This window comes from Phoenix dactylifera, chromosome 2 (assembly GCF_051530095.1).
Source record: "Phoenix dactylifera cultivar Ajwa chromosome 2, Ajwa_hap1_PhDact_Kaust_v1.1, whole genome shotgun sequence".
Taxonomy (NCBI): Eukaryota; Viridiplantae; Streptophyta; class Magnoliopsida; order Arecales; family Arecaceae; genus Phoenix; species Phoenix dactylifera.
Window position 1 is genome coordinate 13993328 of NC_143191.1, and position 17048 is coordinate 14010375.

At 37.7% G+C, this 17048-nt stretch overlaps 1 protein-coding gene across 4 annotated transcripts; it reads right to left on the reverse strand.

Moving 5' to 3' along the window:
• Positions 1-5025: 5025 nt before the first annotated feature.
• LOC103713650 (ABC transporter B family member 11-like) lies at positions 5026-14572 on the reverse strand. Of its 4 annotated transcripts, none has more exons than XM_017844404.5 (13): positions 14445-14572; positions 13413-13846; positions 13066-13120; positions 12795-12970; positions 12346-12567; positions 12007-12245; positions 10306-10831; positions 9790-10063; positions 8688-9574; positions 8037-8303; positions 6809-7072; positions 5754-6047; positions 5026-5595 (listed from the first exon to the last, which is right to left on the reverse strand). In XM_017844404.5, the coding sequence occupies exons 2-13, from the start codon at positions 13764-13766 to the stop codon at positions 5242-5244; spliced, it is 3912 nt and encodes a 1303-aa protein (XP_017699893.4). In that variant the 5' UTR covers positions 13767-13846; positions 14445-14572; the 3' UTR covers positions 5026-5241. The 4 variants fall into 4 exon arrangements, with proteins under 4 accessions (XP_017699893.4, XP_038986610.3, XP_038986599.3 ...); XM_039130682.3 differs by having other exon boundaries at positions 14300-14529; XM_039130671.3 differs by having other exon boundaries at positions 14280-14483.
• Positions 14573-17048: the final 2476 nt, after the last annotated feature.

A 17048-nucleotide genomic window follows, 5' to 3' on the forward strand; every position in this document is an offset into this window, starting at 1 on the left:
ATAACATGAATGAAAAGAAGACCCAATTTTATTGATGAATAAAATAATCAAGTACAATTGTTATGTCCTAGAATTAATACAATGTGTCTGCCATATTGGCTTCTAGGGCATACTTCTAACACAACTTGTCAAATCCAATACTCAAACTAATCAGGTGTTCAAAAATAACTTATTCACAAAAATACTAAATACATACTATATTCTTGTTTTACCTTCAAAAACAAAACAATTAGAATAGTAATAATAACATACTTGACTCATTTTATCAAAAAAAAAACGAAGATCATAAAATAATTTTAATAAACTAATTGTAACTTTCACAACATCATTTCTTCTAACAAATTTTGACAGAAAAATACTATGAAGTGTTAGGTTACTTACCTCTATTAGTGACAAACGCAAGTAGTGTTTACTAATCCACACTCCAAATTAGCCTCCAGAACATAAAACTCTTTGCTAGACTTCTTATTTGGATGATTGCACTCCACACAAATCAAGGCCGGCCATGAAAGAATATTTGTATAAAAGAAGGATGAAGACGACAAAGTGATGCTGATGAGTAGCTCGAATCGGTCAGAATGGTCAGATTCATCAAATGAAGTATCTAATCAAGGTAAGAGTAATAGATCCAGGGTTGTTAATCATGGGTTTCATGGATGGCTGACAAAGGTTAGGGCACAAGGTCGACTAGGTGACAATGTCTGAGGACCGAGGTCGGTCTGCTTTGGTTAATCCAACCGGTAAATATTTAGAATAAGAAACAAACCATGATATAAACAACAAACCAAGAATTAATGACGTGGTTTAACAATGCCCAACAAACACCAAGGTGAGGGTTGTCACACTGCATGTCGACTAGGGATCGAGATCCTTTACCGAGAATAATGTAGGTTGCAAGAGAGAGAGAGACCTTTTGAGATCACCCACCATCTAGAGAGAAAAAGGAGGTCTGAGAACAAAGAAAAAGGCTAAAGAGAGAAAAAGTATTTCAGATGTGTGACGATGATGGTCGAAAGTCTAGATCAGCAACCACGATGGATGGCAGAATCAAATCGATGGCTAGCAGAGGAGGACTGAACATAGAGGGCCAAAATAGGTATCAAAATAGGAAATACACAAGGAAAAGTATGGGTATTTGACTGAAAATTAGAGAGAGATGTGGCCTGAGGTGCTTGTAGGTGGTGGCCATAGGACTAACATCAGGTGGTAGGTGGTGGCACTTAAGATCACAGCCGGTGTGCGGCTAAAGGTGGAGAAGAGAAATAGAATAGGGTAATCATGTTTTCTAAAGTGGAAGTCAGAGAAAAAGAGGGAGAAATCTCTAATTTGCTTTTCTAGTTGGCATGCTGATGCAGCACCCGTCACGGGAGAGGCTGATGTTGATGCAGAACTTAGACGAGTAAGGCTGCTGTGGCGATAGATCAGAGAAAACAGGAGAGAGGGAAAGGAAGAAAGGAGAAGAAGAAGACAGGAAGGGGGAAAGAAGAAGAAGAAGAAGGAAAGGAAACAGGAGAGAGAGGGAAGGCAGAAAGGAGAAGAAGAAGAGAGGAAGGGGGAAAGAAGAAAGGAGAAGATGTGGCCTGTGGTGCTTGAAGGAAAGAAGGGGCGGAAGAGAAGAAGGAGGGGAAAAAGAGAGAAGAGAGGAGACGTGGGGAAAGAAATCCTTATTCACTTCATTGAAACCTTAATCATGATGAGAGACCCCTATATATAGGGCCCAAACAAGAACAATTAACATAAACCCCTTACACAAAAATAATTCCTAATAAAGCCCTAAAATAACACCAATAAAGCCGTACAACAATAAAATGCAAACAAGCCCAGAAATAAAATAAATTGCAAATAAAAATGTTAGACTAGATGGGTGGATGATCAGCTCTGATGTCCCCATGAACGAGGCCACCATGATACCCGATCCAATTAGTCAAGAGGGCATGGTCGATCCTCCCAGCAAAGCTAAATTGATTGAGGCCTGATAAGAAAGAAAGTAGCTGCTAAGAAAGGCAAAGGCAAGGCACCATTGGTGAGAGCGGAGGAGTTAGATTCAGACACCAGGGAGCCCTTACATGATTGGGTGCATAGATCATCATATGGCAGTAGCAATAATGATGCATTTAGTGACTAGAGAGGATAACAGACCACCATGTATGACTCTTAGCCCTAGGGTAGTCTTCAATTTACTAGAGAGTCCCAATTTGCTTACACCATATGGGATAGGGACCATAGTGCATGATCGAGAGACCGCAAGAATACGATTACATATAGAAAATAGGATCCTCAAGGTCATAGTGGGTACGAGGCTACCGCAGATGATATAGTACATGGGGTAGGATCCTCGATGTATTAGGTTCAGAATTCTGCACAAGATCCTATTACCCACAGGCTAGCTTTCCCTCATGGATATGGTACTTCAAACATATCTTCCTCTAGTATATATTATCCTACAAAGCTTGGAGTATCTTACAGGTCGGAATTTGCTAACGGCATATTCAGATGGGTTGCTCTATAGTTGCAGTATCAGGTAGATGACTCTTTTTAGAGCGACACTGTCACCCACATCATGTATAGGGACTATCTTAGCCGCGTATCTTATGGCGTCCCAATGAGCGTACAAAAGCGGGGGTTTATGTGAATAGAGCACTGGGTTGAGCCTCCTGCATACGAAGATGACCCCAACATCTAAGAGAGACATCACCATTCTACGAGACTATAAATGTCAGTATGTATTTAAATTGATTTTATACTCCATATTTTAATATTTTTTATGAATATAATAATTTATATACTTTAATTATATTTACCATTGAAATTATGGTCATTTTATAAACAAGAAGCATGTAAAATAAAAATGACATATTAAAGAACATCGAAACGCCTCAAAAAAAAATCAAATTAATGTTCAAATCACTCAACAACTTCATAAAACATCATAACCATCAAAAAAAATTTAAAAAAAATTTGTGTGCCAGTTTGAAACCTGTACATCTAGCCATACCAAATCTCAGTACGATACCGAACCCGAACTGATACTATATTGTACCGGCGCCCGACCAATACAAGTACCAGCACCAGTACAAAAAGCCTTGATACCAGCCATGAGGTTGGTATTTAACCTGGAAGTGGTATTGTAAAAGTTCTAGCTTTCTCCCAATTTCCTCAGCTTGTAACTCAGCATGCCTCTGTTTTAGTCCATTTGCAGCATAGCCTGGTATTGGCTTGAAGCCAAACTATTAAATCACTTGCACTAGATATTGTCTATGTTCATGTGGACCATTTGTTTGAATCCCGTCGTCCTACGGTAAAATTTTCATAATCCTCTGCCTCCACTTCTTTATAGATAATTGATGAGTCCCTTGGGCAGTACTGGCAACATCAGGGAATGGAGATGCACCCCCAAGCGTTTGCATTATACAGTAGAGAGATCCTTAGAGTTGCCTTCCACTCATTTTCCCGGGTAACATCCGAAACCATGATTTTAGTGCAAATGTAATAAAAATGGTAAAAATCTATATAAATAATAAAATAAAAAAAATAAAGGTTGGTATGGACCTCTTTCAAAAATCAAGCTGATAGTCTTGGCAACCTTGTTTCAGGCCTCAGGCCTTGAATTCTAAACTTGGCCTCATTTCCTTTTCACACTTTAGCATCTCTTGGCTCCTCAGCCATGCCTGCTAGCATGCGGTCGTTTCTAATTGCAAGGAGAGAGAGCTTAGTCATGGATGGGAAACAACAATACTGCTTGGAAAGCAACATTGGTAATGATTTGTTGGTGGGTCAGATCAAACTGATTTCTTTAGTACCATTTGGCAAGCAACCATCCCTTTAATGCAGCAAAGTTGTACTGTTATTCTTTAGTATTATTTGGCAAGCAACCATATCTTTAACACAATAAACTTGAGACTATGATTTGGAAAGAGAGCCTTCAAGGAGTAACTAGTACTATTAGTGCGCTTGTGCATAGGAAGCCTATCCCCCTGTGCCTTTTTAAAGGTGTTTCCAAACTTTGATATGGTTGTTGAGCTACCATACATAGCATTGGAATTGAAACTAGTTGAAGGCACAGTTAAACATGCCCTAACTGTGATCTGGGCCATGAAATTTTCAGTGCAACCACACAAAAAAAAAACACCTCCGCTAGTATTACCTCATACATAGAAGCCTTTAATCTGGCCTAATACACGATAAAGCCTGATCATAGTAGCGGAGATCAAGAATGAACAAAAAAAAGTACTGGTGGAGCCAAGTTGAAATGCAGAGAATTTCAGTTAGTGCTCCAGCCTAAAAAGTACAACTTACAAGAAAAGGAGATTGGGATCATCTTGTGGTTACCGGATGATGGGAATAACAAAGCAGAAATTTTGGCAAACAGATCACATTTACAGGTACCTAGGAGCATACCGATGGAATGAACAAAATACGAACAGTTAACATAATATAGTCATAGTTCTTAGGTTGTAACTTGATCATGAGCAAATTTGTTGATGTTGCACCCACAAAGTATGGAAAGTGCCAAACATTAGAAACTACCCGAGAAGGAGTTAGGAAATCCTTAGACCGAGACCCACACTATTAATAAAGCACTGCTTTTTCCTCACATCTACCTAACCAACAACTATCCTAAAGGGATGTCAAGCCCACCGAAATGAACCCGATGCACTTTGACCTCCAGTAACCCTAAACAGGGTTCAGGTAAAAGCTCCATATGCACGTTTACAAAGATGCAGAAGAATCCACCGTACATCTTTTCCCCAGAGAGGAAGATCCCACTGTACATCATGGAACTACAATGCTTACACTGTAGATTAGAATAGCATAATACATCTGTTTCTGTTGTAGTATGTGGAGCCTCACATCTGTTTCTATTGTTTCTGGATGTGCAAACATGCTTAAATCACACAGTGCCAGTATGTTGGCTAACTTTTTCCTACTTAACTACTTAATATTGATAATTCAGCACTTTTAATTTTGACTGTTTACAAACTCATGAGTAACCTGTGTTTAGTTTTACACCCATATAACTGCAAATAGGAAAAGATGAATTATAATTAGAATAACAAGCATTTCATGCCGTATACAAATTTTTGTTTAACTAAAATCTACACTGAGGCTAACATGGTTATATTCTAAAGGATTGTATAAATAGAGTTGCATTAGAGGGATAATGAAAAAAAATGACACTTGGGATTCTCATCGACAAAAATGCAAATAGGGGAAAACATGGACTGCGCGAAGTGCCATATGCTATGAAGAGGCTCTTGAGTGAAGTGCTACCAAGGAGGCGTAAGCCCCATCCTTGATATTAATCAGCATTTCATGCCTTCCTTTTTCTATGATCGCTCCATGTTTGACAACAGCAATCATATCAGCACCTCTTATTGTGGACAATCGATGGGCTATAACGATCGTGGTTCGATTGACCATGACTCGATCCAAAGCATCTTGAACAATTCGTTCAGATTCAGCATCAAGCGCACTAGTTGCCTCATCTAGCAACAAAATTTTGGGATCCTTCACTATGGCGCGTGCAATCGCTACACGCTGTTTCTGCCCACCAGATAACTGGATACCTCGCTCTCCAACTAATGTGTCATAACCCTGCAGTTTAGTTTTCATTGAGAGAACCAGGAGTTAATAAAACTCATTTTTTTGATGGGCATGTATTTCAACTACAGTAAAAAAGCGACATTTATGGAGAAATATAATCAGCTGGTATTATTTTAAGAAATAATACTAGTTATATGGTAGCATCCAACCTTCTGCAAACCACTGATGAACTTGTGGGCATTTGCTAGGTCTGCAGCAGCTACGATCTCAGCTTCAGTGGCTCGCCCTTCCTTTCCATAAGCAATATTAGCTCGGATTGTATCATTGAACAGAGATGGCTCTTGACTCACCAGACCCATCTGCTGCCTCAACCACCTCAGCTGGAACCTTTGTATTTCAATTCCATCTAGCAATATCTGACCCATATCAGGGTCATAAAATCTTTGCAACAATGATATGGCAGTTGATTTTCCACAGCCACTCTCCCCAACAATTGCAACAGTCTAAAAGTTCAACGAAGCTTGTTAGATTTTGGAAGTGAAACTTGTAAGTTTAAATAATAAATCTTCAAAGTTTATTAGGTATATTAAACAGAGAAAAAATTCCTTGAATTTTTTCATGAAACACAAAATAACATATATTTGTTTTGTATTTTATAAATTATAGGAGGGAATGTTTACCATTTGGCTTTTTGGACTGTTTTGCATTGGCGATGAACAAATCAAAAGTTATCTTCTTCCTCCCCCACCCCACCTTCATCTAAAGTCTTCAGTCTTGCACTCTTTTGGATTTTAAGCATTACTCCCTCGTTGAATAAGCTTTAAACTGTCACCAGTACAGTTGATATCTCTAACCAACAACTGGCCTTATGGGTCATAACAGATCTCTCGTTTGTAGTTTAGACTAAATTTGGCATGGGCAGAAATTTGGCACCCATTTCAGCAGAAATTGTAGCTTGATGGATAGTTGTTAATATATCCTGAACCTTTGCACAAAGCCTTCTAAATCAAACTCGGCAGAAATTGTAGCTTGATGGTTAAATTGTTTATACACGACCTGACAGGTTAATTGTTCAGGTTGCTTGTTAAACTTAAAAAAGTGTAAAAGTTGCGGCATATAATACAACGGAAATGAGTTGTTTTTTTTTTTTGTGTGTGTGTGTATTGAGTTTAGTTTATTCCACTTGTCAACTTGCTCAAATATAGAAGTTCAATATGTAAAAATATAACCATAGATGTGAATTGTTTGACATCAGAACCGTTACCTTTCCAGCACGGATAGCCAAACACAAGTCTTGGAAGATCTGGACATCTGGCCTTGTAGGGTACCTGAAACTGACATGCTGAAACTCAATGTTGCCCTTCACTGTTTCTAAGGACATCCCAGAAGCATCACTTGGATCTATCTTAGGCTTCCGATCAAGAATAGCAAACACAGAAGCAGTAGCAGATCTGGCTTTGGAAGAATCTGGTGCAATGGAGCTTGACTGAGATATTCCAACAGCTGCCATAGCAAGAGCAAAGAAAACCTGCAGCCAGAAGAAAGACGATTGAGATTGGCAAAAATAGAAAATACAGCTGTTCTCCTGATGTTAAAGAATTGGATGATGGGCTCCTCCCATTACCACAAATTAGATAAGAAAAATGAAAAAAAGCAATAGAAAAAATACATGCAATTATATCAAAGTTCAATGAGTTGTTTTAAGCATGAAAAGTTGTCACTTGAGATAGTGACATAAAGTTTAATCTTATTAGTATGAGAAGCATGGTCTTCACAATAGTTTAGAGTTCAAAAGCTTCTACAAGGAAAAGCTGTGAACAGCATCTGAGGCAACATCGTATGCTTCTAATGAACAGTATTCTTGCATCTCTTTGTTGTTGAAAGATGCAAATCTTGGCTCTGTTTTTGATGCTTTAGATGTCCCTAATGCTTCTCCAGGCATCATTTTATGTTTAACTTTTAAAATGATCTCGATGGTCATTAGGCGCATTACCGCATTGCTCTTGCCCTTTATTTTATTTTGTTTCTGGGTCCAGTCTTCAATAAGAGAGGCCGCCAAATTCCATGTTAATTGGTGATCTTCTATAGTCTATTTAGCTTACTGGTCTCCATTATTATCAGTATGAATAAAAGGGTATCCTGCTCATTGTAGCTTTGTTTTGAAACTTGCTAATGTCAAAGGAAAGGAGAAAAAGTTTCTTCTATTCATTTTCTTCTTTCAAATCAAACCACAAGATGTAAGAAAAAAGGCATAATTATCAGCTGTCACATCTTCAAATTGGAATGAAAATATTATGTTATTTTTATTTTTACTAATCATTGCCACTTGTATGTATGATATATGCTTTCCAGGACAAATATGGCAAGAACAAATCTAAAACTTTATAAAAAGCAACTGCCCAAAAAATATTTATTTTGTTTTAGAAGAAAATCATATACTTTTTAAAGGACAATAGAATCTGATAATGTTTTAGGAAGAAAACGGTACATACTTTAAAAACTTCTCCAAAAGTTGTCTTCCCATCCTCCACAAGCCGAGCTCCAGCATAAAAGCTAGTTGCATACACACAAAACAACATAAAGAAGGAGACTCCAAAACCAATTCCACTGATTATCCCTTGCCTTATTCCGGTTCTCATAGGGCCTTCACATTTTGCCTTGTACAGTTCGATGACCTTTTCCTCCGCCGAAAATGAAGCAACTGTTCTTATACTTCCGACTGCATCATTAGCAACTTGACTTGCTTCCTCGTACATCATCTGCAGACATTTTTAAATTCCCACATAATCAGAAATCGATGACACTACCAAACTCTTTAGTCTGCAAAAAAAAAGGAAAAGAAAAGAAAAGAGCTATGTCCACTCAAAGTTATAGCTATAAACAAAGATATTTGAATTGTTACAAAAAGCTCTCTTAGATGCTATCTTAAAGTAACAATGTTTTAAAATTCTTAACTAATCTTACCAAAATTTGATGTTTCGTGAGTTAATTTAATTGTGAATAACCAAAGTAGCACTATCATGTGACCTATCTAATTTTATCAAAATGTATATATGCATTTTAATAATCTAAGCTAGATATAGCAGATTTCACAGAGTTCCTTATGAAAGAAGCAAACTTTTCAGAGAGTTGTATAGCCAAACCTTTGCATCTGCACTGAATCCCGTTATAAACTTCATCTGGATATATCCATTGAGACCTATGAGAGGTATCAGAGCCAAGATAATAAGAGATAGTTGCCAATTGGCAAGGAAAGCTATCAGCAAACCGGAAACCAAAGTGGCAGTGTTCTGAACAATTAGTGCAAGTGCGTCACCCACAAGACTCCTAACTGTAGCTGCATCTGCCGATAATCTTGCCCCAATTGCTCCACTCGAGTTCTCAGGTTCATCAAACCATTCTATCTCCATGTTAACCACCTTCTCAAATGTCATCAATCTAATTCTTCTTATCAATTTGCACCCAGCAACAGCAAAGAAGTATGATCTAGCTGGAAGTGCAAATAAGGACACCACGCCAAATACGAGGAACATTAACGACCAAAAATTGGAATCTTTCTTGAGCTTGTGTGGCGGCTGGTAAAAGCTATTTATCACATTGGATAAGATTATTGCGAATATCGGAAATATGACTCCATTGACAACAGCAGCTATTGAACCAAGTACAAACACTGGGAGCTCTGGTTTGTTAAGGTATGCAAGGCGGCGAAGAGGTACTTCCTTTCGTTCTTGAGCAGACACTTCAGTGTCTAGAATGTCAGTTCGCTCTGGTGTATTTGCTTGGATATCGGTTCCTACAGGCATACCAAGTGTCATTTGGAATGAGTGGTGACTAGTTTGCTCTTTTGATGATCCCCGGCTAATCGATTGGGTGAAGGACAGTTTTTTGCTAGAGCGCCTTCCTGAATCCCAGATATCAGATTTGTCATGGTCTGGTCCCATTGTATTATCTGATTCTTTGTTCATTTCCTGCAAGCGTATGAGTTGGCAATAAGCTCCATCTGGATCTTTTAACAGCTCTGAATGTGAACCTGGTCAAAAAGAAACTAAACTTCGCTCATCATGATAGTTAAGTAAACTCAAGTTTTTTGAAAGAAATAGAACTCCATATCAATGTTTCACCATAAAACCAAGCAATAAAATTTATCATCTTTTAACTTGACAGGGTCAAGATGGAGTAAACCAATTTAGTTGGTGCTCTGGCAAAGTAGAGGTTTAACTGTTGCAGCATCTAATTGATCCTTACCTTTTTCAACAATTGATCCTCGATGTATGACAGCTATTGTGTCAGCATTCCTTACTGTGCTCAAACGGTGAGCAACTACAACTGTAGTTCGGTTTGTCATGACTCTATCAAGTGCCTCCTGCACAATGTGTTCAGACTCTGCATCCAGCGCACTCGTGGCTTCATCTAGAAGTAAAATTCGTGGATTTTTCAGAATTGCTCTTGCAATGGCAATTCTTTGTTTCTGGCCACCAGATAGCTGAGTTCCGTGCTCACCAACCATCGTATCAATTCCCTGAACATATTGGATATAGCCATTTCAGATGATCATGAACTAATCCAACTGATGAAATTAAAGATCTGAGAGCAAGATGCCCAGATTCTTGTATACTTCCTATATATTGTTGACAATTATCAAGCATTCAGTAGTACAGGAAAAGAGTTAGTATATGACAATGATCGGTTTTAGTGATGACTGATGACTAACAAAATTTAAAATTTAAAAAAAAAATATTTGAAACACAAAACACATGAAACCTGAGGCATTTTATCGATGAACTTGGCAGCATTAGCTAGTTCAGCTGCAGCTCTGATTTCTTCAATAGTTGCATTATCTTTGCCATAGGCTATATTATCTCTAATGCTAGAAGCAAACAGGACGGGTTCCTGACTGACAAGTCCAATTTTGCCTCTAAGCCACCTAAGCTGGTACTCCTTGATATTTATACCATCAATGAGAACTTCACCAGCCTGTGGGTCATAGAATCTTTCTACCAAACTGATGACAGTGGACTTTCCACTTCCACTCTCTCCAACCAAGGCCACAGTCATTCCATTTTCTATAAAAAGAGAGAATCCGCGGAAAATTTGCTCATCTGGTCTGGCAGGATAACTGAAATGAACATCTCTAAATTCTATGTCTCCTTGAATGTCATCAGGCTTCTTTCCTCTTGCATCATAAGCATCGATTTCTGGCTTTCTGTTGATTGTCTGAAACATCTTATATGCTGCAGCTTGGCCTGCTGCAAATGCTGTCATGCATGGTGATGCCTGCCCTAAAGAGCTGGAAAATTCATATCAGAAGTACATAATATTAGGAAAAGCTATAAATAATAATTGAATATACTTATTGACTACCAGACAAATAAAGAAATGCTTTAGGTGCTATTAGCTCTTCAAGGTTGTAAATATGGATGGTGTGGCAAAAGATATTATATCATTGACATAGTTGAACAAAATAAGTACAATCCCATCAAGTTTGGTATAATTACTTTCTGAATATGTCGTATATCAAAAACTAGCCAGAGTTTTATGTGTCCAATGACAGAAGTGGTCAGAATATTCTACATCTATACTTCATAGCTGAATACAGAATGGCAGATCATAGTTCACGAGAGATATCTTTATATTTGTCACTGCTAACATCTAGGTGTACAGCCATCTGTATGTTTCATATCTCAATTCCTTTCAGCAGATAATATCTATATTTATGGCAACAGGCCATCTGTAATTTAAGTTTTTCTCATTCGATTCAATTTTGCATGGTATATAGGGTGGCTAGGCATGCAAGTACTGAAATCTGAAAGAAGTTTTAACAATTTTCAGTAAAAATATGAACCAGGTTTTAAGCTAGTTGTAGAACCGTGTTACAGAGATTGTAATTATAGAAGTTGATAGTACAGTAGGGGGCACTAGAAGATGCAATTTCAGGCATCGACAGTTAAGATTGATTTGAAAGAAAATCAGGACCAGATGGACACTATATATATGTAGAGACACATCAAGTACCCAAAATTGCTTATACTTATTTCCATGTTGATAAACAACTAAAACCATCAAACTTTGTCCCAACTATTTAGGGTTGGTTTCTTGAATCCTCAAAATGTAGTAAGTCCTATTAAGTTTCTACAGTGTATATAAGTGTATGCATGGGTTTGGTTGTATTTCTTTGTACAATTAAATAATTTCTAATATTTTGTATTTTATTCAGACTTTTACAGAAACTAGTAGAAAATACTGTAATCAAATGCAACTAGCATTTATGTGATGATACATCCAGGTAAAATATTTTGCAAAATAAGTTTTTCATTGAAAGAGAACACTAAACTTGCATTTCCTCCTAACATGCTAGTCAAGACAGTTCGTTTCATTTTATTTTTCAGAGAAATTGCCATGTACTGGATGGAATTACTTGCACCAACTTGTTTCAGTAAAATATGCAAAGAAATAGCAACTTACAAGGAGCCTGTCAGGACTGCAAATATCACATTAATGACATCAGCACCTGTGTAACCTTTGCCCAGTATCAATTTTGATCCATACCATATGCCCAAAGAATACCCACTGAACAAGAAGAGCATGACTGTGCCAAGACCTAGTCCTGCAGCCAAACCTTCTTGAACACCTGAACTGTAAGCACTTTTTAGAGACTCACTGTATTTGTTCACTGCATGTTTTTCCCCAGTAAAAGAAGCAACCTAAGAAAAGAACTTCAGTTGGATTTCCACAAGAAATAAGTATAAATATCAAGAATAAAATGGTAAAGTCCTCCTGTCCTAGAATACTTGTAGAACTTACTGTTCTAATTGATCCAATGGTCTGTTCCACGACAACTGCAGCTTCTGCATAAGCTGCCTGTCCACGTGATGCCATCTTGGATACAACGGTGGACATGACTCCCCCAGCAACCACAAGTGGAGGAATTGTTGCTAGCATAACAAGGGTGAGAAGCCACCCTTGAACAAATGCAACCACAAAACCTCCAATGAATGTCGCTGTTAATTGAATGAACTTACCAACCTGCAAAAGTGCAAATAGATACTTTAAAATGAGGTCTATTAGGACATTGCTCGGAAAAAGATATCCATTAGGAAACCAAAAATATTTCAGTTGTCTAGAAGACTCATAGGATTGGAAGTCACAAGAAACCTTCAGAAGAACTGACTTTCCAAAATGAGCCTTACTATGAAATGCATAAATTTGCAAAGCAAAAAGCCAAGTTAAAATGCACAAAATGGTACCAGTACCTTTTCACCCATGGCATCTTGAATAAGGACAGTGTCCCCCGACATTCTCTCAACAACTTCTCCTGTATTGGTTTCCTTGTCAAAGAATGCAATATCTTGACGTAATATGGTTTTCAAGTATAAATTCCGTATTTGTGCAGCTTGTCTCTCCCCAGTAGCCATCCAACAAGTCACCTCTGACAAACAAATTAGGCCATTGGAGTCTCATAAACTTTAGAATTTGAAAGAAAACTTAGCTCTTATGTATTACAAATAGCAAAAGGGTACTCACGGAAGAAAGATGCTACGCCTGTCCCAATTGCCAGATAGACAAACTCAAGCGCTACCTGAACATGATTAGACTCATTCATCACTTTCTGTTGAGTAGAAAACAAATGAAAACAGAGAGAGTTGCCATCCATATAAACCGTTGAAATTTCAGTCCTCATACTAGTTAAAGAAACTTCGGAACTAACATAAGATACTTGTCATAATTCTCGATATCGTGAAGCAAACCAAGCAAAATGACAATTGATCAACAAATGACGAAAAGAGAGTGAAAACAGATTCATGCCAAAAATTTTGAGCATGATCACTGCTTGTTCAAAAAACTAGCATCCACACGAGAAACATGCACACCTTGGAAACTCTATGAACCACATCATGGACGTCTGCAGCTCCTCCAAAAGAATCAACCAAGTCTCCAAAAAGAACTGTCATGAGTGGCAGCGCGAGCCCATTTGCCACCGCGCCTGCCGTCCCCAAGACCATCAGAATTATATCAGTTGAGTCTGCAAATGCGAACAGCTTGTAAAATGGAACGGCATACTTGCCGTCGTCCTGCTTCCCATTCTTCTCACTGTCACGCCGATCCGGCACCTTTGCAGGCTTTCCAGAAGGAACTTCCACTACTGAATTGCTACAGGATCCGATATCATTGGCCCTCACAGCATCTGCAAGTTCGATATTCATCTTTTCTCCTTCAGCCCCCATCTCTGGTCTATGAACTCAATAGAGCTCTTTGAGTACACAGTATCTAAAGATCCCCCACCTAGCAAATATCAATGAATGACCTGCCACAACACAGAGAATAATGCTTTAGGGGGACAAAGTTAGAGCCTTCAACCTAAGGGTGAGTCCCTAATTTGAACCAAATTTCTTGGGACATAACCCATGTTAAAGTTCAGAAAAAGAAGGCTTGTGCTACTTAAAATGGAAATAGATAAATTTGTTCTATGTAACATTGAGGAGTAGCAAACAAATGCAGAGCAAAGAAGAGAAGACAGCATCTGGAATCTAAATTTATGGATTAAAAGCAAGAGTCATGATCTCTTATTTAAAAAGGGCTGGCACAATAGAGAGTTTACGGCTTTCCAAGAACATAAATGGTTCAAGAAAACTTGTAAATATATTAATTTTTTTTTCTTTAGAATCGCAGAGATGGAAACCAACGGGAACAAAAGCAAACCAGGCAATATGAAATCAAGTTGATACATTAAGACTTGCCAAACATAAACGGTCTTTACAAAGATCAACTGCGGGAGAAGAGAGGAGGAGGAGGGGCTCCAAGAACCCCAACACTTTCACCACCCCACTTCAGGAGGAGGAGCAAACATCACCGCAGGAGAGGAGATAGCAAGTACAGCAACTCAGCTTAGTGTCACAACTCACCATTTGCAGGCCAAATAGGGGCTTGACTTCAGATCTAGAGCTCATGGGGGTCTGAAATTTATACATATATAAATCTCGTGTCATTATGAATCGCTGTCTTCGAAACCTTTGAATAGGCACAAGCTTTGGGAACGCAAGAATGAAGTTGGTGAAAGACCAATTTCTCCTCAAGTCAAATTGTAGCATCCTTTTGTCGTATTCACCCTTTTTTATCCTCCTTTTTCTACCAACAACCCTTCAACCTTTCGCAATAGGTACCTGCGCACTAAAACTTTTAGTATATTTCAATTAGATACAAAAACTTAAGATTTCATTGCAATACACGCGTGCTTATAATGTTATAACAATATATTTTTTACATTTCATAAATGCCCTTCTCAGTAAATTAGTCGGGGGCTTCAGCACCAGCCCGTCCCGAACACCACCATCCCCCACCCACTCAACCACATCTACCCCAAAACCCACATGATTTACCATGCCCACAGTATCCCATCCCCACCCATTCAACCAGTCCTCCACTCTAACCATGGCTTGCCTCCTCCATTTCTCTATTTCTATCATCATACATATAAAAACCTAAAATCTCATCTAAAAAGACTAGCCATAAAATATTATTTAGATTTTTTAATTCTGTATCAGTGTCCAAAATCTATCCAGTGTATAGCTGATGTAAGATTAAAAATATGATTACACGGATCTTCACATACTCCTTCTATTTTATGTCTTAGCATTCTCGTCACATGATCAACCCAAATTGGCCCGCGAACCCATGTTGTAGTATTCTATAGTCCACATGGACCATGAGCTAGATTCGCTCTAATATCCTTTGTAACAAACTAAGATATCACCTAAAAAAGTTAGTAGAAAAGTGTTATTTGAGTTTTCTGAATCTATATAAGTACATAAAATCTACCTAATGCACAATAAATATGGGATTGAAGACATGTCCATACATATCTTCACCATAAGCCAAGAATGCCCTACTTCTATTTTAGCTCTTTCTTCTTTTTGTCCTTTTTTTTTTTTTTTCTTTAAAGATAAAATAGCCTTTTAATTTAATCTCTAAAATTGTAACCCTTATTACTACAAGACAACCACAATAATAAAATGAAAGCTTGAAAAGAAAGCACACATTGATATTTGATGTCATATCATGTAAGAGTTCCTGTTATGGGTTTCACAGACTACTTCAACAAGGATAATAAATTGGGTATCGTATTATATGATCTGTGCCAATTTGGCAGCGGTTCAAATTTTGAGGGTTAGAAAAATGAGGATATGAAGTGACATTGGATTTTTGCTTTAAAATTCAGATAGAAAAAGAAATGGAGAGCATGTGTCTTTTTAAATTCGTCTCTTGAGACTTAGCAGGGTTTAATTCCTTCTTGTTATCATTCCTATTTTGCAGATTCCTTCATTCTATCGGCAGTAGATGATGGTGATAATAGAATATTTCACCACTAGCTTGGAATATGTAGTACGAAGAAGAGGGAAAACATCGATTGCTGTTGAAGTTTTCAAGTAGGTATAGCACTTTTGGGATTCCTATAATTTTTTAAGCTCACACGGCAAAACAAGAATGGGTGCTTTCTTGAGGATTGTTTGGTTCGCTAAGAAATATTTTTTTTTTAAAAAATATGGTTTCTGGAAAGAAAATTTTTAGGAAGAGAATGCCTGAAAATATACTTTTGGCATGTTTGGTTAAACATGGAAAAGTGACAGATTTTTAGAGTGCTTATGTTTGGTTGAGCATCCACTTTCCTGAGAAAGTTATGTGTAATTCCTATTGTATCCTTAATAAAAATTAGGTCTTTAATGCCTCTTTAATGCTAAAGGGTCTTTTTGGAAAAAAATAAAGATTGAATGATTCCCGCCTCATGGGAAAGTAACTTTTTCATATTTCTTATGGGAAAGATTTTTTCATGAAATGTGGAAATCATATTTTCATGGGAATACAACTTTTCTATCTCTCTTTCGAAAACTCCAACTAAACAAGAGGCATCTCATTACTTTTTTGTTGACCACATTTTTTCTTCTCCTTTTTCTGCGAACCAAATGAGCCCTTAGCATTTGGTAGTTGAAGTCTGGTTTGAGACAGCTGGAATAAGGCTGGAGTGGCTATTCCAAGAGCTTAATAAGAAAATACAATAATAAAATGAGAGCTCGAAAAGAATGGATGTTTTTTTTCTTCTTATGCTGTTTTTTTTTTTTCCTTTTTCTCTTTGAGTTAAAATATATCAGATGGGTTCTTTCATTAGTGATGGAGGAATTGCTTTCGTTCAAAGGTTGGAGCTTTTAGTAGTATAGGTTGGTGATGTTCCCATGATGCTAAATAGGAAGAAGAGAGTATTAATGGAGGACTAGACAGCAGGAGAAGCTTTAAATTTGAAAGGGCCATATAGATGGCTCTAAAAGGCTAGTGGGGGGGATAAGGCTCTAAAAGGCTAGAGGGGGAAAAAGTTTCCTTCCAATTGGTAACACCTATCCTCTAAACAGATGGAGGGTAAATTAGTCATTTTCTATTTTTTATTAATGATGTTAAGGTACTGGTAGATGGCTGATGTACAGTACAACCAAATCTCAGCCTTTAGAGTTTAATTGAAA